General features: G+C 49.4%; 3 protein-coding genes across 3 annotated transcripts in view; 2 read left to right on the top strand and 1 right to left on the bottom strand.

The window, feature by feature from the left end:
* Positions 1 to 26,446, top strand: part of LOC144132753 (uncharacterized) — a 344,373-nt gene that overhangs the window by 173,336 nt on the left and 144,591 nt on the right. The window contains exon 2 of the mRNA XM_077665388.1: positions 12,969 to 13,235. The gene's annotated coding sequence lies outside the window, so the exon portion shown is untranslated. The remainder of the gene's footprint in view (positions 1 to 12,968; positions 13,236 to 26,446) is intronic.
* LOC144132758 (iris-like) overlaps positions 7,300 to 26,446 on the bottom strand; it is a 32,489-nt gene continuing 13,342 nt past the window's right edge. The window contains exons 5-7 of the mRNA XM_077665398.1: positions 21,734 to 21,895; positions 16,082 to 16,225; positions 7,300 to 8,062 (exon numbers count right to left, since the gene is read on the bottom strand). Of these exons, the coding sequence (XP_077521524.1) occupies positions 7,727 to 8,062; positions 16,082 to 16,225; positions 21,734 to 21,895 (642 nt within the window). The 3' untranslated portion in view covers positions 7,300 to 7,726. The remainder of the gene's footprint in view (positions 8,063 to 16,081; positions 16,226 to 21,733; positions 21,896 to 26,446) is intronic.
* LOC144133659 (uncharacterized) lies at positions 22,924 to 25,432 on the top strand. The gene is made up of 5 exons (XM_077666822.1): positions 22,924 to 23,202; positions 23,959 to 24,169; positions 24,745 to 24,884; positions 25,181 to 25,245; positions 25,348 to 25,432. The coding sequence occupies exons 1-5, from the start codon at positions 23,005 to 23,007 to the stop codon at positions 25,430 to 25,432; spliced, it is 699 nt and encodes a 232-aa protein (XP_077522948.1). The 5' UTR covers positions 22,924 to 23,004.

Raw genomic sequence — 26,446 nt, 5'->3', positions numbered from 1 at the left:
GCGGCGAATGATTGAGGGGCCAGCGGCTGCTGGAATGGGAGAGCGCGCGGAAGACGAGCGCCTCTCGCGCCAAAATCGCGGCCAGGCATGCAACGCGACCGATGAATCTCCAGGAAAGAGGATGAGAGGAAAAGGAAAGAAAAAGGAAGAAAGAAGTGAGAGCGGGTTCGCGCCTGCTGGCCTGCCTGGCTCGCCGGTGACCGAAATAGAACCGCCGTGGGGCCCCATCGGCCGAGGCGAGGAGGAGGCATCGGTGCGTGTTGCTTTTGTGAGAGGGGCAGAGAGAGAGAGGAAGAGATGTGAGTGAAAAAAGGCGAGAAGGGTGAAATTTTTGAAAGTGGAATGCGAGCGCTGCTCTGTGTGTGTACACTTTGCGTCTAATTTCGCGCGCTGTCGCCGTGCGATCCCGGCGGGTCCGGTAGACCCAAGTCGCTGCTTCAGCTGCGGTACGGAGTAGTTTTTATAGGTGCGAGCTTGGACACTTAAACGATGAACGAAAGCTCACGGGACTCACGTCATCGTACGTAACTGTTCGGACAGCTCACCCGTCTCGGACTCACTCACTCACTCGCTCGCTCACTCACTCGAAATGCTGTTGCTAACCGAGAAGCGGGGAAACTAAAAATGAACACCGTTGTTACATAGGCTGGGGCTCGCGACATGGCCATTGGCTCGGGATTCAGATCCCGTTGGTGGCATTAAATGTTATTTCTCTCTCTCTCTCTCTCTCTCTCCCTTTCAGCTTCAGCAAAGGGCATTAAAAAATTATTTCTGGAGGATATCCGTGAAGTGTTGTACTTTAACATTCCGGCATACCGCAGTTTTATTGACAGCCGCTTTCAAAGCCTCCTTATAAAAAGTAGTGCTTATTAAAAAGGCAGTCGTTACTACCTCTCTGTGACAATTACTAGCTCGCTACTAATTGTTTACTACCACAAATCCAGCGTTAGTAGTAAGCGTGGTCATTACTAAGCAAGGCAGGTGACGTAGTAACGATTACTAGTTAAAAGAAATATAGGGTATTGCCGCAGTTAAACCCAGCAAACGTGCGATTGCATGTGTTCAACCTCATTGGCTCATGGGTTTGCTTTTCTGAGTGGTCGGCACGTTTGGCGACGGTATTAAACCGACGTTAATCTCCGGTCGAGGTTAAGCTGATCTGATCTGTTCGCGCCGCAGATGGAAGTTGATGAAGATTACGATGTGCAATGCACAGCTCGGACTATCCTGAGGTCGACGTGTCGGAGCTCCTGCAAATTGTTTCCTCGATGCACTCTGCTGCTCCGGGATCTGACGGGATTACTGTGGGCATGTTAAAGATTTTAGCGCACGACTTTCCAACTCACCTTCTAGATATTGTAAATGCGTCATTGGAAACCTCTTGGATTCCTCACAGTTGGAAAATTGCGAAAATAATTTTACTTTTAAAAAATGCCGACAATGGATTTCAATTAGACAATATTCGGCCGATTGCTTTAACCTCAAATTTAGTAAAGCTAATAGAAAGAGTAGTACACAGTCGCCTCACAAAGCATGTTCATCATATTAACGGCCTCAGCCCCGCACAGATTGGCTTTCGTCGCGGTTGTTCCATATGGTCCGCGCATGTGGATCTCGAGAGCCGAATACGACTCTGAATGCGCCACAGAGAAGTTTCGGCCTTGGTGACGCTTGACGTTGCGAAGGCCTATGACAGCGTGGAGCACACAGTCCTCATTAACAAGCTTGCTCAACTACAACCACCGCATTACCTCTACGCCTGGATTTGGGAATTTCTAAATGATAGATTTTTCTTCTGTACAGACGGATCTTTTTGTTCTAATACCTATGGTCAATCAAGAGGTGTGCCGCAAGGCTCTGTTCTTTCTCCGCTGCTTTTCAACATATTAGTTCGGGACATCCCCATTCATCCTAACGTTACAGTTTATGTATACGCAGATGATATAGCTTTTTTCGCATCAGCAAAGGATGTTCATGTGCTCTACGGGTATTTGCAGGCATATCTGAATGCTCTTGAAGTCTGGTTGGACCAAATCAATTTATCACTTAATGTCAGCAAATGTGGCGTGCTGGTATTTCCACCCGACGCTCCTATGTACATCTCGCTAGCCTACCGCTCCACTCCAATTCGGCAGGTGGAGTCGGTTAAATACCTAGGTGTTACTTATGACCAAAATTTGGACTGGCGACACCATATTAAGAATAATGTTATTAAAGGAGAACGTGCACTGGGCCGTTTGACCCGAGTTGGCAATAAAAAGTTTGGCATGCGTCGTGACACGCTACTGTTGCTCTATAAGGCTTATATGAGACCGATTCTGGAATTTGGTTGCCCCTTGTTCTCTGGTAGCGCGAACTACAAGCTGCAGCCATTAGCCTTACTGGAAAGGCGTGCCCTACGGCTATGCCTCGGGCTCCCAAAATCAGCTTCCAACGCTGTCCTTTATCTGGAAGCCCGTATCCCCAACCTCTATTCCCGCTTCCAACTTCTAACAGTGCGTACTTTCCTCAAGTCTTTTGACCCCGCCCCAGGCGTTAGTATTCCAATTTTTGTATCCCAACCACACCTTTTTTTGACTAATCACTGGCCACGTTATCAGCTTCCGCAAGTTAGGTTCACGCAGAATCTGTTAGCTCCGCTTCAGGTTGATCTGATCTCCTTGCAACGAGTTGCTGACACGCAGGCTGATCCCGTCTTCTATTCCGACTTTATTTTCCCGTCCCATGCGAAGCATATGCCCGCACATACCCTAAATGGTCTTCTTTCTGAACACCTACAGAATTTTCCACATCATACTGTTCTCTCCACTGATGCCTCCGGCAGCTGTGAGAAGGCGGCGATTGGCATATATTCACAGGATCTAGCTTGGAGCTACTCCGTTCGTATCCCTGATTATACTCCTATATTTTTCGCAGAGTTTTTTGGCCATTGGTTTGGCTCTTCTCAAAATTCCCAGACATGTCGCACGGGTTCTTATTCTTACAGACTGCCTTTCAGTTATTGTCTCTCTCCAAAATTCGGAAAAATCTTTCTTGACTCGTTCACTTAGGTTTTTTGTTCCGAGCACAGTGCGCGAGATCCGTTTGGTCTGGGTACCTGGGCATTCAGGCGTCTATTTTAACGAGGTGGCTGATTTATTGGCAAGGTCAGCTCTCAGCGCACCTGTAATATATCCCGTCCCTCACCTCATTCTGTTAGCAGCTTCACGTTTCCAGCGGTTCCAACATATTTCAGCCACTTTGAGTGATCCGTTGCTCAATACCGTGGACTTTCAACACCTAAAGTACCCATGGAATATCCGGTGGTGTAAGTCAAGGCTTTGTGAAGTGTCCATGACACTCCTGCGATGTAGAATCCCTCACTTAAACTTGTACTTATGCAGGTGCGGGTTCGCTGCGACAAACCTTTGTGTATCATGTGGGCAAGTTGAATCAATCGATCATTTTCTCCTCTCTTGCCGGCGGTTCGCGGTTCAGAGAAAGCAATATCTGGAGGTTCCTCTTTCGAGACTAGGACTGCCTCTGTCTCTTACAGTTCTTCTATCGTTCGGTGCGAGTGCCAAGGGATTCCCGTTAAGCAGTGTATGCGGCTACCTTCACGATTACATAAGTGCAACTAATCGATTATCTTGTTAGCTATATACAAAATTCTTTCGCATGTCCAAAAAAGGCTAGATTGATTCTATTCCGGATGACTCATACCTCTTGAATTCATTTTATTTTTCCATTTTTTTTATCTTGATTCAGTCTTCTGACGTTTCCTTCCCCGCGCAAATGCTTATTGGCATTCTACTCTATACCTTGGCCAATCCCCCCCACGTGGGTATGTGCCATATTACTTGAGGAGAAGAAGAAGAAGAGTGTGTTGCAGTGGGTATGTTTTGGAAGGCTAGCAACAATAGTTTAACACGAGGCGTGATTGGCTGCGCCGATATAACAGTGCTCTTAGTGCAGTGGCCAACGAAGCTGATCTGTCTGCGCCGCAGTGGGTTCGAATCCCAGCAGCGGTAATATTTATTTATGCATTCAAGATTATCACCTTCGGCTATAAATCTGTTTTTGCACCTTTGATCGTGAAGTAGGGCTTCCGCTCTAGAAATGGATGGTGCACATGGGACCGCCATTCTAGCTGTCCTTCGTAATAGCGGCCGTACATTCGCCTCTGGTAATGGCCAGAGCGCTGTGCTGGTTCTATAGTCTGCCATGCAATTTTCGCCTTAGATCGAGCGCACAAAATTTGACTCCGTGCGTCTTTCTCTCTCTGATGTTTAATCGTTGCGTAGCAACCACAGAGGACGCTGTTACGACGGAATCTGAAAATCCGGCACGCTTGCGTCTCAACAGTTTACCCCTGTAGTGTCGGGTACCTGAGGCCAGATGCAACGTATTTTTGCACGCTCATGCAGAATAGGCCTCAATTGACAAGCAACCCAAAAGCTGCTTCCGACGCTATACCGTATAGTCGGCCCGACATCGGTTGTGGGAGGGGCTCATCTAGCCGGCATGTCTATATCCTGCTGCGGAGGCATTTCTGTAGTGCAACAGATCTCTAGAGGCGGTCATTGCGGGTATTCGAGTGAAATGTGAAAGCTCTGCGTGTACCCAGTAATTTAGAAATAATTTTGTTTTAATCTCTGCTCACAACCGCTCAGGCGAGCGGACATCAAGGCACCCTAGCTCTCAACCGATAAGGGCGACACCTGCACCGCCGCGTCCCCCACCCGATGACGTCAGCGGGCACTCTGGTCGAGCCGGCTAGCCCGGACTTCCAAAACAGACGTTGGCCACCTCATGGACTGCCTACATTGATTGACAATAGGGCCGACAGGGGAGCCCGGCGGGCTACAAACAGACATCGCCCCACAGGGCTGTCTACATCAAGCCCTCGCCTCCGATTTCACTTTGTGCTACGTGGGTTGTGCTTGGCTTCAGCATTGGTTTTTAATTGATACCTGGGACTGTGCAGGCTGCTCACGATTGAAGCCGTCTTCTGCTGCCAGCTGCAAAGCCTCGCCAAAATGTCGGATGAGATGCTGTAGTTCTTCGCGGTGACCTGGTCGTCGGCAGTTAGAGAAACTGCCTCCCATCTGCGTCGCTGCGCTTTCAACATGCTGTCAACCCTACACGGCAGTAAGCAACCAAGTGAGCTCACAAAGCACGAGCAGACGACTCCTGCCAACCTCTGCCTACGCCGCAGCCGCGCCTTCAGTCAGCGAAGAGAACCCCTGACGCAGTGTCACGTGAGTGCAGCGCAGTAGCCCAGGCTGGTTCGCCCGTTGCCCGCCTCGCTTTCAGTCCATTTGTTACGCTGCAGCGCGGCTGTGAGGTGAGGATGCACAAACATGGCGCCATGTTTGTGCTCCGTTTCTACCAGTGCGAAAACTTCATAACTCCCTTGAACTCCTAAAAACCGCCAATTTTAAGGGAGTAAGTGGATACTTCATTTAACCCCCACACGGGCGTGCCCTAGAGGACGTCATTTACTCCCATCCGGGGTTATTAAGGCCATGTTTCGTGTCCGCAAAACTTGTCCGCACGATTACGTCATTCCGCGAAGATACATGTGCAAAAGTGGATTGTTTTAGATACTACGTGATGAGATCTTGCAGTGGGAAAAATATGCGTGATGCGTTGTAATTAGCTAATTAGTTAAACATGAATTATACGTCACAATAGCCACGGGCGTAGACATAACGTCTGGACGTCACAACAGCCAAGGACGTCGACATAACGTCTGGACGTCACCCGATGAAGTCATGGTACGCGTACTGGTGTCGTGCAAGAAACCCGCGTTCTAGAAGGTTCCATGACGTCACATCCGCTGACGTCACTGCATGTCTATATATAAAGCAATGCAATGCTTTCGCATTTCTACAATGCGGTTCGTGTCAGCCATCTGTTTTTTTCGCTACCAGTGTCGCATTTCAGCTCTCTCATGCTTATAGTCATCGCATAACGCTCACAACGGGCCCTGTACTAATGGACAGCGGCGCAAACACTGCCTGCGTGCGCGCATCAGGTGAAAAAAAAGAACTGATGCGAAGGAAGTCGTTTCCTTGCGCTTTGGTTTAAAGGCGTGGAGGCACCAAATTTTTCTCAGAGTCACAGAAAAGCAGGTGTCGTAGGCGTCGGCGGCGTTGGCCGTGAGCGAAAAATCCCAGAAGCACGCACGTAGCGCCATCAGGCGGCGCCCACTAATACCATTCCCTCCTCCTCGCAATGTATCCACTGCCCCAACAGACAGCGCGCGACGGCAGCGCCTCCCGCTCGACTCGTTCGGGCGCAGTGGGGCCGTGTGGGCACGCAGGAATCACGCGGTGAGCGGCGAACAACGCAGCGCACATCCAAAGCGCGTTCCCCACGAAGCTTTCGGCTTGCTGCCCGTTCGTTCGGCGCTGAAGCTATGCTGGCGTTAGCGGCATCGGGTTTGCCGAGAACGATGTGCCGACGAACTACGGCTGCAACTTGAGTCCCGCACGTTTAGGCAAGGCGCATGGCAGCGCTTCTACGTGGTTTGCCGCTCCACGCGTCCGTTTCACCGTACGTATACTATAGCAGAGCGATTTGTCTAACGGGCAAGGCGTCGCGCAGAACGGGCGATGGCGTTCCGTGGACCCCCTGCCAGTGCTGCAACACGCTGTCGCGTTCCACTCTTAAAGGCGAAAACTTAAGCGTCCTCCAATTTTTTCCCCCAGGAATGATGCGTACCCCACTAGTAAACATGGAGCACAAATTCGTCAGCGCTCAGTAAAGAATTTGTAAATAATTTTTCCCCTGTAGTTTCAGTTCCCGTTTCATTTGCGACACGATGGTTGCGACGTCACAAGTGAGCAGGAGATCACGTGAGGCGTACAAAAACTGCAGTGCCGCTAATGTGCCGTTTTAATTCAAACTCTTATGCTAACCTGCTCCAGACGCCGGAAAAGCAACAAGTGATCAAAGAACTTAAATTGCAGTTTCTGTATGCCTCTCTTGATCTGGTGCCCACTTCTGATGACGCATCAGTCTTTCCACTGCTGAAGCCTATACCGAAACTGCATGCAAGGATAAATTCATTTATGAATTAGCTACTCCACATACCTAACTTATAATTTGGGAATTCCACGTCGTGGTTCATGTTTACATATGCTTTATGCATCATTCGAAAGCAAACATACACTACGAAAATTCTGATGTCTGCCCCTTTGGGGAATTTCAGATCTGAAGAACAAACAGGACAGGCGTTGAGGCAGCTCACTTTATTCGCGGCCCGCTCAACGTACCAGCCCCTGTGCGACGTCTCCTCGTCGATAGAACTCACAGGTCCGGGAAGAGGTTACTGGCGCGTCTAGCAACCTATTTGCATGCCTACTTTTCACGCGTATCTGCTCGCCACCCTCTCAACTCCGCATCGCGGCTTTGAGCCTGCGCATTTCTCTTACTATATGACTGCTAGCAGCGTTACAACGGTTTAGGTACAGTAACGTCACAGCGGTGACTGCCACATAACTCGTGACCACGGCCCGCAACACGGCGTTTGTGATTCTTTATGTGACAGCCTCAATAGAACCGGTGTCAAGATGTCGACCCACGCGACGCCGTCGCTGACTCGTACGCTGCGGAGGTTCGCGGCAATACGGGTCAGTCGCGTGCCTATATCACCAACATTTCCTCAATGTCACACCAGATGGCGCAAGTGGTTTGTCGTCGCGGCGAGGCGCCCCCAATAGGCCGAGGAGGGCCCGTATCAGATGTCCTGGACGGCGCCCATGAAGAGTATGAGGTCCGTCTCCTGGTTCTTGACGATGTAGATGAGCGGCCGGCTGTTGGGCACGTCCCGGTACGCCTTGGGCAGCTCCTCGGTGTAGAAGTCGGTGAGGGAGAGCGACACCGCGGCGGCCGCCGTGACGCCCGTGGTGTCCAGCGTCAGCGCCACCTTGTGGATGATGTCCGAGACGAAGAGGCTCTTGCCCCCGACGCCGCTCAGGTTGGCGTGCTCGTCGAACAGGTCCAGGAAGCCCATGTGCTTGAGCACGTACGAGGGCTGCAGCATCTCCTCCACGTGCATCTTCGGCACCAGCACCTGCAGAAGATGTGCGATGGAAGACGGAAGTTTGAGACTGAAGCGCCCATTGCTCGCTGATGTAGCTGGGACTCGTAGCTCAGCACACGTGTTCTCCGCTCTTTAGCATAATCACAAGCCCCATGGGACCAAAATGCGTCGTCGGTCATAAACTCGCCCTTTGGTAGGAGGCAAGTGACGTCATCACACCGGTGTATTCCTATTGGCTGGAGGTGCGTGACGTCGCCGCACAAAAAAGCAACGTCACTTTCGGTAAAGGCTAAGGCTGTCGCGTTGCCTACACATCTTGGAATTAGGCGTTTCTGTCAGTTTTTTGATGCTCGTATTCATTACTTCTAGCCCTCGTTTTCACTTTCCCGTGTACACCCGTTTGTGTTAAAAGCGTACCCTGTACATGACCGCGTGCCCCGCCGCGGTGGCTCAGTGGTTAGGGCGCTCGACTACTGATCCGGAGTTCCCGGGTTCGAACCCGACCGCGGCGGCTGCGTTTTTATGGAGGAAAAACGCTAAGGCGCCCGTGTGCTGTGCGATGTCAGTGCACGCTAAAGATCCCCAGGTGGTCGAAATTAATCCGGAGCCCTCCACTGCGGTACCTAATTCTTCCTTTCTTCTTTCACTCCCTCTCTTATCACTTCCCTTACGGCGCGGTTCAGGTGTCCAACGATATATGAGACAGATACTGCGCCATTTCCTTTCCCCAAAAAACCAATTATTATTATTACATGACCGCCTAGTTAGGAGGCTGCATGTTATCCATTTTGTGCAGGTGAGGTTGGAAGAAGAGGAAGAGAAAAAGGACAGCCCGTAAGGAATTACTGGGCTTCTCCTCGCGCTTATAAGGGAGAGAAGGCGCGTTAATGAGTCAGGCCCACATTTTCCACTTTGAGCGTGCAACGGAAGAAGAATGAGATAGAATACATGTGATGGTTTAAGTGAAGCAGAAGAAGGAATGGTGTATATGGCATATGGGGACTTTAGCGTCCCAAAGCGACTCAGGCCATGATGGACGCCGTTTAGTGAAGGGCTCCAGATAATTTCGACCACCTGTGGTTCTTTAACGTGCACTGACATCGCACAGCACACACGGGCCTCTAGAATTTCGCCTCCATCGAAATTCTACCGTGGCTGCCGGGATCGAACCCGCGTCTTTCGGGTCAGCAGCCGATCGCCATAACCACTGAGCCACCGCGGCGGCAGAAGAAGGAATAGGAGGCCACGGGGGAGGTGGCCTTGGACAGAGTACATGCATGCTTTTACGGGATCTGCCGCAAGAAGAGCATTTTTGTGGCATTTCGGTACGGCATTCGCGTTGACACGGCTTCAAAGTTCTTTTTGCGCTGTTTTACCTAAATAACAGATTGTCTTTCAGGGCGTGCACGTGTGGGGAGGAGGGTTAGTTAAAACTAGCTATTAACTTTGTTCTAACTACAAATACTGACGTGCCTCCTTCTTAACCATTGTGCTCGCTTCCTTTCCTCCCTCGCCGAACTACTATTTCGCTCTAGCCCACCTATCCTAATATCAATTTACAGCCGCCACTTCTGTTCCGGTCTCGTTTACGGTGACTGCTGGTTCTTGCAATAGATGATGCTCTATCGCCTCCCTCTCTTATTGCTTAATTGGAGCAACCGCAGATTTCATCTGTGCTGTAAAATTTTCCTCGGTTACCACTTCGTCCTCAAGCACTCAGCCCTATCCTCGAAAACTAAAATGGTTCCGTCGGAAATGTGGGAGTGTCCTCTTTTATTAGACGCTTTTTGCATACCGGAGACGTATTATCGTTGACGTATGCCAGTTTACCGGACGCCTGCTGCGCATGCGCACTACATGGGTTGGGCCAAGCGGGGCCACTGCTCGCGCGCAGACGGCGTCCGGTAAACTGGCATACTAGGTGTGCGCGAATAGTACCTTTCCCAAACCGAATCGAATGCAAGTAAGTGTAGCTTCGCTTCCGAATCGAATACGAACAGTGTAGCTAAAAACAGAATCGAATGCGAATCGAATATTAGCACTAATACTCGCTACTTGTGCGAATATTCGTACTAAACGAGAAATCGTGCGAAACACTGGAGCGACAGTTGTGGCGCTGCTGTACGACGCTGTAAGTTTAAAACTATAACGAACTTAAAGCTATAGCTGCCAAAAGATGCAATACCCGTTTCCACTGACGGGTCCCAACACGAAGTCACTATGTCAGCTTTAAGACCGTCAAGTTGTAGGCATAGAAAAATTACCTATTGCTTGCATGGTTTGGTCAAAGACACTTTTCCCATGTATTTCATCCCAGCAAATCCGAGCACCAGGCCGGAGGAAGCCTTGTATTCATCAGAAAACCGGTGGATACCCGGCGGCACTAGAACCACACCGCAGGAAATGAGACTGGGGGCACCTACGCATGAGCCATCGCTTCCGAGATCGAGCATCGGTGCAGGGTTTTCCTGATTTTGCCCGAGTCCTGCCGGGCCGTCCAGTCTCGGAGGCCATGTACAAGCATTATGAACGCCGCCACACAGATGGACCGGGTGTTGTGGCTCTGAGCCCTCTTTCTCTGTCATACTTTTCGCGGAAGGATGGTGCGCGGCGTTTGTGCGGGCCGTTTTTGGAATATTCGTCGAAGGAAAATACGGCGGGCCCTATTGGGGCCTCCTGCCACTATTCGAAAACTATAAGAAAAGTTGGGAACATATTCGATTCGTTTCGAATAATTTTGCAAATAAACAATTCGATTCGTTCGAATAATCGAATAGAAGGATATTAGATTCGCTATTCAGAATTTCCGAATATTTGCACACCCCTGTGGTATACGTGTACGCTAATGCGTCTCCGGTATGCTAAAAGCGTCTAATATTATTATTCAGTTAAAAACATCTATTAATATTATTCAGCCGTCTGTGAGAGATAGCATATTTTCTACCGTTTTATTTCGTCAGTGAACATTTTCTTCCAATGTTACCCTTTCACGTGATATCGGCATTCGCTGTTGAGTCAAGTGTTTTCTCCGCGTGATGTCGACACAAGGCCTGCCCCGGCTGCCATGGAGGCTGGGAAAAGCACGTCACCACAGTCAGACGGCCCGACCCACGCTGCTGTCCCTCTGAGAGTTTGCACACGAGGCAGGCATTGACAGTCGTATGGAATCTCCTTACCCCAACTTTCCCTCCCCCATGAGTAGGTATTCGTGCCAGCCCCATTTTGAGAATCACTCACTATAGCGGTTTAGGTCAGCTGGTTGATTCGCCACCTATCGGTTTTTTTATCCCACTGATATTTGCAATCGGAAGAGGGAAAGAACTCCCTAGGGCTTTGTGCCCTCGCCGGCAGGTGCCGCTACATTCACCACCCGCATCCCGCGAGCCGACACGAGAGGATTTGCTCGATGCGCCGGAATCTTGCAGAGCCGCGCTGCCACCAGGTGGCGGCAGCAGTGTCAACCGCCCCCGTGGCTCGTCTGCGGCCTCCGCCGGCGATCATGGCTCGCTCAGCGTGGCTGCAGCGGCAGCACCGCTCGCGAATTAATCCTCGACAAACGTCTCTCTCCTCCTCTCTGTTTCCTCCTCCTCGCGGCTGCATCTCCTCCTCCGAGTGCTTCTTTTGGGCTTCCGGCGCTGGGTGCGAGTAAATAACCGTGTCAGTAACGGGCAGCCTTTGTGCTCGGCGGCGGCGGCGTAGGTTAGGGTGAAAGGGTAGAGGAGAGGGGGAGGAGGGCGGTGGCGGAGAGGCGGCCGCGCGGTATATTGCGATTGATCGGTGTGGCCGCCACTCGACGACTCGAAGCCGGGAGGAGAGCCCGCGGCTTCAGATCGCCGCCGCAAGAAAGCGCGGCTGTGCCTCCGGCGTTGCGGTTGTCCCGCGAGGCTATTGTCTCTCCGGGATTTTGTTTGTTTGTGTTTAGTCCAGTGTTTTGCAATCTTCACGTCTTCGCCTCTTGTGCCTGCCTCGCATTCTTTACGTTTATTCTCCAGTGTTTCTTTCAAGAAAAAAAGTCCCCCACGCTTTTCGTCGCGAGCGCAGTATGGAGATCCCCCGTGATGGATAGGGGCCCGTAACGGGAACCCCCTAAGGCACGCGCTGAGGGCGCGGGCAAAGCTGTGAGGACCCGAGGTTTCGACAATATGCGAGCAGGAGACAGTTGTTCAATGTTCCTTTTTTTTTCCCTCTTTTTTAGTTTTTTTTTTTGCCGTGCGAGTCAATTTCCCCAGCGCAGGTCTGCGGGAAAGAAGTATGTACTGCTTGCTGCTCTTGGAATGCGTATCTTGCGGTCGCTGCATATATTTGTCCGGCCGGGCGACCGACCGGGGTGCACGCTGTTTGTACAAAATGCGAACATTCGTCCCCCCCCCCCCCCCCTCCTATGTTCTATTCCGCGCTGGACAACGCACAAACAAGCGAATGCGTTTTTATGTTTTATGTGAGCTGACTTGTAGGAAGTTTTATGTCAGGAAAAAAAATAAAAACAGGAAGGGCACTGCAGAGCAAGGTTGGCCGCGTGAGCAAGCGTCCGATACTGTGTGGTATAGGGAAGGATAAGTTTAAAAAAAAAACATAATCAACAGATCCGATGAAGATAACCACTGAAAGTATTGTCTAGTTTTGCTGGTCTCAGTTGTTCTTTGGAACAGCATAGCGTACGGAAAGCTACTCGTGCGTATTTCTTTATTCGTTTCAGACATGCCTGACACCTGTGTCCGAAAGGATAATCGTTTTTGGCAGAACAAAACGCCCATACGTCTCGCCCGTGGCTGTACTCTCTCTGGCAGCCGCATTTGCCCCGTTTAACGAGCGGAGCCCGCCGGCCGTTAAAGCCTTCTCCGCGGCGACTGCAGCTGTGCGTGCGTACCCAGTTCGTAGTGGTGGCACAGCGGATGCCGCCGCTAATTTATGCCTCTCGCCTGTTGTCTCATTACAGGCCGAGTGTCCGGGCTGCCCCCACCTCGATCGCAGGCAGGCCATCCGTCGATTGCGCTCCCTCCTTCAGGTCCCCCACTTGGCCATCGGGCTGCCCTGAACGGGGGAGGGGGCATCGGAGGAGCAGCTGTCTCGTGCGCCTCCCAGGAAATCAAAGCGGCCGTCGTCTGCCGCTTCGGACGCTTGTTCTTTTCCCCTTCATCTGCTGCTGCTGCTGCTGGCGGTGGTGGTGTAACAAGGCACTGACCCGTCGCGTCGCGCTGTCTGGGTGAGTACACGTGTCTGTGCCGAGCTTCTTTCCCTCGTCTAGGAACTTCCGGTCGCCCGGCGGTATGCCCAGTGTCGCCTACCACCGTCGGCAGAGGTGGCACCATGCTACACACAGCTGGAGGAAGAGACCACCTGCCCGCCGGCTGTTTTTCTTCTTCTTTTTTTTACGTTTTACTTCGACATTGCGTATTAATTTATGCGTTTCACAGCGAGTATGGAGCTTTGTGCAGGCTAAATAAAAGCGCGGACGGAGTGCGTCGTAAGCGAATACTGCCGCGTCCACGTGCCGGCCAAAGAGAAGTCGCTCTCGACAGTGCGCACCGTCTGGTCACGTGGTCCAGGAAGGCTTGGATTGGCGAAGGGGGTAGATAAGGAGGGCTGGAACTCTCTCCGGTAAAGGGCCAGAGGGCAGGAAATGGTTTAATACAATACAATCTAAACATGAATAGGCCTACATGTGAGTGAAAAGGAGTAAGCGCACTCCACTTCGTAAACTGGAGTGCCCTAGAGGACAGCTTACTCCTCTTTTTACTCTTTAGGGTATACGAACGAAAACCTATCGTCCGTGTGTCGTTAACAGCCTCTGAAAAAGCAAGAAAAAAAGAGAAAAACTTCCTACACTAACCTCTTCGAGCGGGATTCGAATCCACGCTGGCGCAAATAGATCAGCTTCGCTTGCCTTCGCTTTAGACCACTCGACAATCGCCGCAGCCTTTCTCCCCGCGTGTTAAACTGCCAGCCTCTCGTGCTGTGACCCTAATTTGCGCACCAGTGCACAGAGGGGACTACAAATCTATGGCTCACGCGCTAGTTTGCGGCACTGCGCAGAGGGGGAGCCATTAGTTATTGCACTCACGAAATCGGAGCACACGTGTTAACGCATTCCCCTCCTTATCAATCGCATTCCGGTAACCTGGCTTCAGTGCGAACCGGTTCGTATAGCACCCAGTGGCAGCCATTCTGCATGCAAAAAAGCGTGGTCCTGTCCATCGACGAATCGTGACGATGCTGGATGTAACGATTTTCTCGATTTAACGAATTGTGTTTCGAGCGGGGCTGCTCTCACTCGTTTGATTTTTAAGAGGAGTAGGAGGAACTTTATTTCAAGAAAAGTAGAAAAGGTCTTCAAGGGTGGTCTGGAGTTCACTGACCTTTCCGCAAACTCGTTGGTCTTGTGTTTGCAAGGAAGGCCGCTCAGAAGTAGCCAACAAAGGGGCCCATGCCGTCCCTGCCTTCCCTCCGTGTGGCGGACGTTTTTGTTTACTCCGCGCCGTCACGGACATAACCCGCCGGGAAGAACCCTAACCAGATACAGCTGTCAACATGTGTTCGTTGGCGATGGGTTGCCGAGGCTTCGGGAATGCACGAGATACGGCCGAGTGGGAGCCGATTGACCATTATTCCCGTAACGACTGTCTTCTTCTCTTTCGATGTGTTGCCTAACAACTGGAGTGATCGTCTCGTCGGCGTGTTTGTCGCGTGTGCGAAAACAAATGACAATATTAGGAAAGTGGCAACGGCTGTGCCGTGGGAGAGGGTGCTCGCTTTTGTGCTGTTCGTGTAATTGATTGCAACCTCTCCTTTCCCAAATGTTTATTCAGCACTCTTTCCCCAATCTGTGATTAGTTGGCGGAAACCTTATTTTCCTTTCCCTAACCACTGATTGGTGAGGTGTGGCGCTTGTAATCTTATTGGTGGCTGTCCCCGCTAAGGGCGGAGACAGAGGGTTTAAAACCAAGCGCTCTGGGTTGAACGAGGGGGGAGCGAATGTCCGGACCCCGTACAGTATCTGTTACGGGTCCACTTGGACTTATTTTTGGAAATGTGGCGGAGAGTTTGAAGAATGCTTCACTCCCGCCACCGGTTGGCCCGGTATTGCACTGCCTCCGGGATCGGCCCTGTCTTTAGGGCGTCTTTACTATCCTGTCTTTCTATCCCATCTTTGAACTCTCCTACTATCTGCACGTGGTAGCGATTGTGGCTCGTCTTGAGCCAGGGGGCAGGCCTGTGCGCTTTTCTTTTCTTTCTTTCTGGCAACAACTTCTCTCTCTCTCTCTGAACGAGGGGGGCTGCAATCGTCTGATCATCGATTTAGTCATGTTGTAAATAGTTTTCTCCTTGCTCGTTTATTCTTGTTTTATTTATGTTGTAAATAAATAGCTAACCTTCTCCTTTCCTCAAGTAACGTGAATGTTTGCCAGTTAGAACCACCGGGCCATCAAGAAACCCCGATTTCATCATCAAAAGGTGTTTCCTCTCGTCCACACCTGAAGTGGATTGCAACTGGCCTAGCCTGAAGAGGGGAAACTCAACTGGTGGGTTCTAAATTGTCCAAGAGGCTTCACGGAGCTCTTTCCACTAGCCATGTTTGGCCAACTGGTTGAGAAGCTTGCAAATCGGCCTTCCATGAGGAGGGGGATGGGTTAGGTACGGGGGGGGGGGGGGGGTGAGCTGCCATGGGTTGGGGCATAGCAGTTGGGAGCATTCCCACAAGTAGTGCATTCCTGCCGTTCTCGAGAGTCCCTCCTCTCCGGCCCCCGCGCTGACAACGTTTTTCTTGGGAAGTGGGCGCGCCCTGAAGTTTTGTGCTGGGACATGTCCAAAGGAGTGGGAAAAAAAATACGGAGACTATTTACCCGTTTTGAATGCGAAAGCGTTGTTGCTTTTGATTTCTGATTCCTTTTTGTTTATCTTTAACTTTCCCCCCTTCCCGATGACTCACCTACTCACCAGCATGCAGTCGCAAGGCAACGCATATACCAGGTTCTCCAAGAACCAACGCGGTTCTGTGGCAGTCTGCAAGTCCTAGATTCCTTTCCCCGAACCCTGGCCCGTGCACCGTACCGATATTCGCTCCCCGGTGTCCTGCAGCTTGTCGAGCAGCCTCTCGTACAGCTCGAGGGAGAAGTGCTTGTGCAGGCGACGCAGGCTGGGAGCGTTGTCCGCCAGGAACAGCAGCAGGCTCAGCTGGCCAGAGCCCAGGGGAACCTGCAGCACCCGGGGTGCGAATAGATATACATGAGAAATTCTGAACAAGCGCGGAGTGTGCGCATTTTTTTCTTCTTCACTATCGCCCGATGTGGGTGGAAATTTGCAACGCGATTCTGTGTACCGTCTGCGGACAGTCCAGTAATTTTTTTTGCATCCAAAATTGAGCCCTGTGGACTACACTCCACATGCGGATAAATGTGATTAAAGAACCGGAATAGCCTTCGAAACGCCTAACACCGCTCTTCATCTCGGAGTGACCGCATTTTTAGTTCTTTGGTGAAATTTTAGTGCGACTTTTTAGGAATTGTAAAATTATTAGCCATTCTGCCACCTGATTAGCGAGCTTTCGCTGATCACTCGACTATGTTAAGTTTCCATGTCCAGCATTCTTGAACATAAATTTTGAATATTGCAATACTGTAAGCTACTAATACGGAAACATTGAAGGTAATGGTCTGCTCTTGCGATGCCTAGCAAAATCTTTCAAAAGTTTTTCCAGCGCTCGTATCGAGCAGTTACGACTGCCATAGAAAACCAATGGGGAATGTTTTTGACGACCCGCCGCGGTGGGTCAGTGGTTAGGGTGGTCGTCTACTGAACCGGAGTACCCGGGTTTTAACCCGACCGCGGCGACTGTGTTTTTATGGAGGCAAAACGCAAAAGGCGCCCGTGTAGTGTGCGATCTCAGTGCACGTTAAAGATCTCCAGGTGGGCGAAATTATTCCTGGAGCCCTCCACTACGGCCCACCTCTTTCACTTCTGCCTTCCTCCCTTCTCTTATCGCGCGGTTCGGGCAGAGCATTTTGCCTCAAAAATCTGGACCTCACCTCAACCTCAAAAAGTATTTGCTGACCTAGCTCACTCAACCTCACCAGTTGAGGTTGCAGTCTCCTTAGACGCCCTCACCTCACTTTTCCTGAGGCTACTGCTGACCTCACTCAACCTCACCTCAACCTCTAATTGTGAGGTTGAGGTCGGCTGCTCGACCTCAGAAAATCAAACGAAAACAAAACAAAAAGTGATTAAGAAGTTTTTCAATTAAAAACAATTCTGAGAATCCTGTGAGACAGGAGAGCCAGAATCATGAGGGTATTATTTAATAAGGTGCGTACAGACACTTGATGTGCACGCAATAGGTGAAGCTTATAATCTGGGATGAACCCTCGAAGAGTATATCGCTTGCGGGCAGGGGTGTCCCATACGCGGTTACCACCAGTACGTCGGTAAGTACTTTATATGTGTCAATATTTGGTAATCTGCTTCGTGTATACGTATTGGAAGCCTCTCGGTCATTCACGCACGAACCGGCAATTGACAAACACAGCCCTTCTACACCATCTACCAGAAATTGGGAGGAGGGGGAGGTATTGACCATACTCTTTTCAGGCTTGAGAATAGTTACCGAATATAAAAAAAAATGGTCGTCGATGCACTTTCCAATGCGACGGTTATGCAGACGCATATTAGTATATTTCGATTTTCTAGCTCTATCCGGCATAGCGAGAATGCTCTTTTCAGTCCTCTGCATGTTGCCTTCGAAAACAGTTAACAAGCTGCGACGACTGTAGCACACCAACAGAGGCACGTTGTATTCATGTCTGTGTAGAAGCGAGCGGCTTCTTTCATAATATGGAAGCATTAGATGGCTCACTTTCAAGGTCATATCCGCAAAAAAGTGTCCGCAGGTAACGGCGCGATGCGACGTCACAACCCCACGAGTTACGCGACGACGATGACGCCACATATTTAATTCATGATAATTAATATAATTAGGTAACTCTAAGACTAATTAGTGTTATTAGTGATGCCATCATGTGTGTGTGACGTACCAGGTCACGTGACAGCGATGTAATGTGCCATCAAACCTAGTCACCTGACGACGCTGTAATACATCACACCTATCCACATGACAACGATGTAATTTCTCTTCATACCAGGCCCCCATCGACACCCCTTCCACCCCCATTTCAAGATCCATATGGATCCCACATTACTACACATGCGCGCATGACGCATTACAAAGAGTGCCCACAAACCGGTCCACATTAATGACATTCGGATTGTCCAGCAGGTAAACGCACCAGCTCTCATGTATGACATACTGCAAAGAACATACGACGCATGCCTTTGATTGTCGAGATGATGGCGATGATGATGATGATAACAGAGTATCCTCATGATCCCGGGGAAGTCTGATATACCGCTACCAAATTAAAGGTTGCCAGAATATTGATTAAATATTGTACATTACCCAGCAACCGAAGACAATTATTGTGCGGGAAAATAGGAATACCTGCAGCTAATAATTAAGGATGATGATGTTCCTGGGAGGGCAAGGCCCTCCTCCGTTTCCGCCACTTCCATCCAGGTGGCGACGGTAATGGTTTCGAAATCCTGGGAATTCTCCGATGACTCATTGAACCCGCAGCATTTTGAAAGAAAGGGCTAGATTACGTCTTCGAACACTGTGCCCACTATTAAAATCACACGTGTCAAAATAACTGGCCTAGAGTAAGCAGCGTGAACCGCGCTCTCTGTCAAGAGCACCATGGATCTCCGCTCAAATTTCTCCGCAGCGAAATCGTTTTCCCAGAACCCCCAACCCCGAGGAAAAAAACGCCTAAGTACTCATACACCTCAACAGAATTCTGGGTACCACTTCGTCAACCAGTCTGAGACAAGCTGCTTTAAGTCAATCACTTGTTTTCCTTCAAAACCGAACTAATCAATGGTACGCCAGCATCCTCGACGTTTTTTTTTTTTTTACCCACGAGCACCGCGCGAGCATTCTGCGAAGCCGTTTAAGGTGAACGATGGGTCTCTGCAAAATGGTTAAAGGAAAGATTACGTGTTGTTCCTGGTCGTCTGCAAGGCACGCCGCCAACCTAACTGATCCCATACGGGAAAAAAAATGATTAGAAACATACAAACAAAAATCGCACACTAAAAACAGAAGCTAACAACAGCGTGCCCCATTAAACGTCATATTAGAAGGTTTGAAACAGCGACTCAGCAGCACAGCGCGAGTTCAGTTCACACATCCTCATTAAAGAAAGAGGAAAAGGAATCAGCCGCCACATCACCATACATTCATTGTAGTTTTGCATTTTTTCGCCGCTGCGATACCGCTATGCTGTGCGGGGTTTCGGCATAATAAGCGAATTTCAGAGAAGGAACAGGAAACCAAAGAGAGGTTAGTCGGAAGGATAAAAGAGCGAAATTGTATTTGTATCTGCTTGCAGTATGGAACGGGAACATACATAATAAGCGTGAGATTCGAAAGGGGAAGTCACCGATCAAATGCTCCGATGGTGTTACAGGTTTTTCTGGCTTCGTGCTTTTTAAATCAAATCAGCAGGTGTCGTTGTTAGGAGCCACCTGAATCACATTGTCTCGCCTTTGCCGACTACTCCAGTTTCTGTTAAGTCAGCTTGTAATGTACAGCAGGATCCTGCAAGGCAAGAGTCACGACGTCAGTGCTGGCAACGAGCATGAACACGATGCAGTCTTGTTTGGGGCCATCCGCGCTGCGACGAATTTATTGCGTGGTTGTTGGACTGAACTTATTTGTTTGCGGCATCAAACAAAGCTACAGCGAGTCCACGTGAGTCACGTGCTTTGCGCGCTCCCGGGAGTTTGAGCCGACCGGCAGACAGTCGGGTGCTACGCCAGCGGGGCAAGGGGGGAGGAGAGTGGCGTGCTGTGACAGTAACACTCCTTCCGGGAAGACCAGAGGGGCGCGTCTTCCTGTAGGCTCGGAGTGAACGGACATTGCGGCGCAGCACCGGAATCTAAGAGGGAACTGTGGCATCCGGTTGTGCAAACAGGGGAAACCGAGCACCAAGCTTCATTGCATGAACATTGCGGTGATGCGCTGCAACTTCGCTTCGGAAGCGGCACTCGTCGGAGTAAGACGTGGCAACTGCAAAAAGTCTGGACCTCAAAATTTCGACCTCACTGAATGACGACCTCACTCAACCGCAAACTCAAGCGTGAGGTTGAGGTCGGATTTGCTGCTCACAAAATTTCAAGCCGTCGCCGACCTCACCTCACCATCACCTCACGACGTGAGGTTGAGGTCATTTTGAGGTTGAGGTCGACCTCATGAGGTCGAAACCTCATGAGGTTGCCCACCTCTCAGTTCGGGTGCCCGCACAGATGTGAGGCAATTACTGCCCCATTTCCTTTCCTAAAAAACCAAAATTTTTTGACAATAGCAAAAATGTTAACAGCAAAAAAATGCGAACCTGCCCACGGGAGATCGGCGGATATATTGATTTTTATAGTCAAATCTTGCAATATATAAAATAAATTTTCGTTCATCACCTCTATCCCGTTGAAGGATGCTTTTGTCCATAATTGTTCGGTTGACTTGATGTGGCCCTAGCGCATCATCTAAACCCTTTTCTTTTTAGAGCGAAAGCTCTACTCTGAGCACTGCAACTCCCAAGGTCAAGTTTGGGGCGCGTTTGACCTTGAGGCAGCGGAGCGGAGGCAACACCACCTAGAAGACTTTTCAAGAAGAGTTTGCTAGGAGGTGTTGGCGGAGGTGTGGCAAGTGACGTCATACCACGTGACTCGTTGTAGACAGGCGCCGCAGCTTCCCTCGCTCGGAGCCTCCCCGCTGCATAGTCTCAGTCTGGCCATGGATGAGGCGCGCGCCGGACCGACTCCGGCGCCAAGCCATGGCTCTAACCATGCTTAACAGAGCTTTCGCACGTATCACTAGGTTCAACAAGCGTTAAACCTCTGCTAGTTATTATTGTCCAATAAATCGGAGTAGTGGTTGCTGTTGCACTGGCCCCATTCAAAGTAGATGTTTCCTTTAAGAGAGGCTTGTTGCATGTGTATCAAAAATGGCTGGGGTTCAACGTGGCTTGAACTACATAGTTACACGAGGGAAAGCTCTTTTTAACATGGTCTCCACTGTCTCAAATCAAATTTCAAGGTAAATTACCCAATGGTCACAGTCATATGATCACGCGGTCATACTATACCGTAGCTTGGTCCATACCACCACGCAGTTAAGTTCGGTTTGACCTTGACGAGGGACTGAAGGTCATTGTGAATGTGATGCGCACTGTCTCAAATAAAATGTCAAGGGTCAAAGGTCAAGATCAGGTACCCAATGTTCATAGCCATATGATCACGTGGTCATACTACCAAAGCTCGGGCCATACCACCACGCGGTTAAATTCGGTTTGACCTTGTGAGGCACTGAAGGTCATTGTTGATGGCGTGTACACTGTCTCAAATCAAATGACAGTCAGATGTGAAGGTCAGGTACCCAATGGTCACAGTCATATGATCACGCGGTCTTACTATACCATAGCTTGGACCATGCCACCTCGCAGTAAAGTTCGGTTTGACCTTGTGAGGCACTGAAGGTCATTGTCCCATTCCTCATGGAAATAGGAAGTTGTATACCCCGACGGAGGAGTAGAGCTGTCGCTCCAAAATAAACCCTTTGTTTTTTGTCCTGTAGTAGTACGTCGTGTGTCGTACCTCAACGGCGAGCAGCTTGTTCTCGGGGTCCCGGCAGTGACGGTAGACGCCCGATATCCGCACCAGCTCGGGTCCCCGGTCGTTTCCGCCGCCCATGCTGAGCGCCGGACTGCGGCCGCTGCTCACCGTGTACGGGTGCTTCTCGGTCGCCGCCGCCGTCGCCTGCACGCGACGAGGTTAGGCGCACGTATATATGAGCGTCCAATTGTGCCATTCGTGCGTTGCTGCCAAGTTTATCCAGTCCCGGCATAGGTCCCGGTTTCAGCAAACACGACGGCAGTGATTCTGCCGCGAGGTGCACACAAAATAAATTCTCACCCATAAGGGCGTAAATCAGGTGTCCCCAGATGAACACCCAATTTCCACTTGTTGGGGGCTAAAAAAGGGTGCACAGATCAGCACCTTTAAGGAAGGGTGCACCTAATGATACTTTAGAGAATGTAATGGTTGCACCCTCATTAAAGGGTACTATTTTTCTACAACACCTATACGAATGCGTGTTGCAAGGATGCTCCACATTGATACACCCATGAAGCAAAAGCCTTGGATTGATGCGCGCTCTCTAAACTTTCATGCTGTGCACCCTTCCCGAGGGGTGCTTATCTCTGCACCATTTTTGGCACCCAAAAGGGTGTTCGTCTGGGTATACAGCTGATTTGCACCCTTATGGGTGAGAAATTGCTTAGTGTGTAGGTGTTCCGAGGTTGCTATTCCAGTTGGACAAGTAATGGATTATTAATAATAATAATAATAATAATAATAATAATAATAATAATAATAATAATAATAATAATAATAATAATAATAATAATAATAATAATAATAATAATAATAATAATGTTACCTAGTTTTGGAGACTCGTCGCAAGCAACGGGACCGTCGCCGTGTTTTTAAGAGGTGCAAGCAATCCGTACACTGCTTGCTTTTCAAACAGGTGTTGCCTGTCACGGTCTCGTCATTTCTGTTCCGGCAAACGGCTACGGGGGTGGGAAAACGGGGGGGTTACTGCGTATGTTCGCGATCACGGGCCAAGCTCTTCTTTTCTTTGCGGGCACATTGTCGCCCAGCGAACTGCTCGCTTTCAAGTGTCGACGTGCCTATAGGAAACCAAAGCACCGCCGAGCGGCGCTGCTGCTCCGGACAGGGAGCGCCACCTCTGGCAGGAAAATAAACAGTGGGGATAGACGGGGGGCTCTCGTGCAAGCTTCCTTCTTTCGCTCACGCTTCCTCGCACGTGCAGACGTTTCGCGCTGCTTCTGTCGCGTGTCACAATGATCCGGCTGCAGTGCGGGTTCAAAAAGATATGCCAACTCGACAGCTTTTTCAGAAAGGCGAACCTAATCAAAGGTGAAAAGCTCCTCAATCATGTTTACTCCGTGGAGCAAATAATTGAAAACAACGAAGCCAGATTGAAAGGCAAGTGCGTGTCACAAGTCAGCGACAGTGTCGTCTACGACGTGTGCCTTGAGGTAAGCCTGTCCATTTGTTATATGCTCAAATCATCGAACGTTTTATAAGCACTAGGTACGAAACGAAGCGGTGCATTCGATTGGAGTTCTCCGTTGTTGTAATGCATGGGTTTCGATATGACATTTTTGCAAAATTAACAGAATTAATCGTGCGCTTTCGTGAACGACGCTTCCGGCGTGGGGAAAAAAATTTTTACGACCATATCATACTATCCACTGTAAAGCTTGGAAAGGTACGAGACACTTGTGCACCATCCGTTAGAACATCACCCGCTGGCTTGGCCGGGAGGCAGCCGAACTTAAGAGCTGAAAAGCTACACGTACTGTTCGCCTTTTTTTTTAGTTTCACGTTTTTATTCCGATTCTGATCGCATGCACGCACTTTATTTTTTGCGACTGTCGGATTTAAGGACGTAAATATGTAAAATATGCTTCACGAACGCGATGTTCAGCATGAGGGGTGCCGAGCTAGAGGCGCGCTGTTGTAGCTATGGTATCGCTCGCGCGACGCGCTCGCTTAACATTGTGCTGGGTTTTTGAAATAGTCAAAGCTTTAACCAAATCGTTTGCCTTATTTCCAGTTTTGTACGCGCGCCCGGAATAGTGTGACAGAGAGGCAAACGAAGCTGCAAAAATGTACACTGTGCCAAATGACATGCTGCTGAAAATTTGTAGCAGAGAAATTTGGGAAGGAAATCACGCTTAAAAAGTCGGCAGGCGTCCACGCTGTCTCAATTTTATTTCCACATTTCATAGCTGGCATGGTCGTGCCACGAAAAGCAGGAGCTGCTTGTTCGAGAGGGGCGCTGCACCTGCAAGGCTGAAATTGCAGCTAAGTGCAAGCACGCAGCAGCGGTGTGCCTGTACGTGGATCAACACGAAGTGAAGTCGTGCACCAGCGAGCCCCAGAAATGGGGCAAACCGAAAGGAAATCCCAAGAGGAGCTTAGAGCTCTTCCTCTTCCCTCGTAAGTATTTTTGGACATCCGACGTGTCACACAATTCTAACTGGCAGTTTTCAGTTTGAGTGAATAATTACTCTCCTTACCCCTTGTCTTATTCTCCATAACAGGAGAGGGCAGCAGCATTCCTGACATCAAACCTGCTGACCCTAATATTATTTTTGGCTATCCGGACATAATGTGTCCACTGAGAGAAATATTGGAGCTGCAGGATCGAAGCGCTGATGATGTTATTTGTGCAAACGTCCTAAATGACATTGTTGAAAAAGTCACAGAAACTGTGGAAAAAGAAATATTTCACGATTTACTGCTACCAATGTCACACCGGCCTGTTTACCGGTATCTTAATGTCCTTGATGACAAAACAACACAGGCAAAAGACTTTCTTGTTGAAATGGATGAGGAAATGGCGAATATCTACAAAACAAAAGTAGTGCTGAAAGAATCACCATGCGACATGTGCTTCTACACCGTAGGCCAAGCAAATTGCTCACGGTATGGAACTAAACTTTAGTAAAGGATAGCCAACACATCTCATATACACTGTGTTGATTCATTTTTGCAAATTTTCCAATTTGCAGATGGCATGAAGAACGTCGCCTTCGAATCACTAGCACGAAAGCACATGCCATACGCACAAAACGAAGTGACGAAGGATTCCAGAAAGCTGCTGATAGCCTCTGCAAGACGTCATCGTACACGAGTGCTGCAATGCATTATGGTATTTATTTATTTTTTATTTACAGAATACTGCAGGCCACTCTGGGCCCTTACAGGAGGGGCCATACTATGCAACAGAAATACAGAAAACACTGCAATAAATTTTAAACACAAAGTCGATAACTTCAATGGCGTCAGTGTTCTATTTTTCTTTTATGTTTTTTAAACAAACATTTGAGGTGTTTAGTTATGGTGTCACATCTCTGCTTTCACTTCTGCTACAGCAAGCCTGATTTCAAAGTGTGATGTTCATGGTTTCTTTGCTCTGAAGTATAACGTGTAAATATGTTTCACTAGGCATCAAAACTGAAGCCACCGCACCAGAAGATCTGCAAAGAAAGCTCGGCATCCGTATTGTGCAGGTGAGGTTACTCACGAGTTTACGTTACAAGTTACTCCAGGCATGCTCTCTTTCCTGTTGTATGTTTCAGCTTAAGCACTAATCTCAATTATTCATGTTCTAGGCAGGACTCGTTGTGCTTCCGCAGCAGCCATGGCTGTGCTGTAGCCCAGATGGACTGGCAACAATTGGCAGTGAAACTGTGCTAATTGAAATCAAGTGTACATTCAAGTACAAGGAAGAACCTTTTATAGACTACGAAGAAAGGAGGAGCTTGCTCCCCTACTTAATGTTTGATGGGGATGTGATTGTGCTGAGACCCACACATTGTTATTACACACACATGCAAGTCCAGCTGTATATCCTCAACCTGCAATGGGCCATTTTTTATGTGTACAGCCCCAAACATTCTGTAATAGTGAAAGTAATTCGGGACGAGGCTTTTCTGTGGGAGCTTATCCCCAAGATGGAGCATTTTTATTTCAAATTTTTGATACAGCATTTGTTCTAGGCTTGTATGCTCTATTTTTCTGCATTGATTTTCGATGACTTCCTGAAATCAAACTTTTTGCTGGCATATCTGCCATTGTATTTTGGCCTTGTTCAAGTTAAACTCTTTTGTATATTTTGCTTTTATAATTTCCCTGTAGACGAGCCTATTTAAGCAGTTTTTTGTTGTAATTGTAGTTTTATCTAGTCGGGCTTATTGCATTGCATAGTTGTTGCTCGTCTGTGCAGTGTTATGAACGGGATGCACACCCACTGAAGATTAATGCGAAGATTCAATCGACCAGGATGACCACGTGGTAGCGGCAATTTCGACAGGTCGTTGACCCACGAGGCCCCCACGAAAAAAAAAAAATGTGCTGCGAATCTGCCTGCGGAATCTTTCCATGCTCTTCAGGAAGGGGGAGATGACCTTCCCTTTGTCTGTTTCTTCCAAGAAGTGACAGTGGTCAGACAACAGGGGAAGAAGGAAACTGCAGCATCCCCGAAATTAACCGTGACTGACAAGTGCCTGTGTTTGACTTCCAGCGAAGTAGCAGCCGACCTCCGAATCCTCCTCGCCCATTTTCACGGGGCTCCGCGTGCCATGTGTGGTGACTGTTTCGGTCTGTGCCTCGTGTGTTGAAAGGGGCGGAGCCTATTTAACATGCATCCTGAGCCAGAACGAACGCTCTGGGCCTTGGCGATAAGGCTCATCCAGTCGTTCGATGCTACGA

Source organism: Amblyomma americanum, chromosome 5 (genome assembly GCF_052857255.1).
Source record: "Amblyomma americanum isolate KBUSLIRL-KWMA chromosome 5, ASM5285725v1, whole genome shotgun sequence".
In the NCBI taxonomy this organism is placed as follows: domain Eukaryota; kingdom Metazoa; phylum Arthropoda; class Arachnida; order Ixodida; family Ixodidae; genus Amblyomma; species Amblyomma americanum.
The sequence above is the reverse complement of the archived record's forward strand: the minus strand, read 5'-3'. Positions and strand labels throughout refer to the sequence as shown.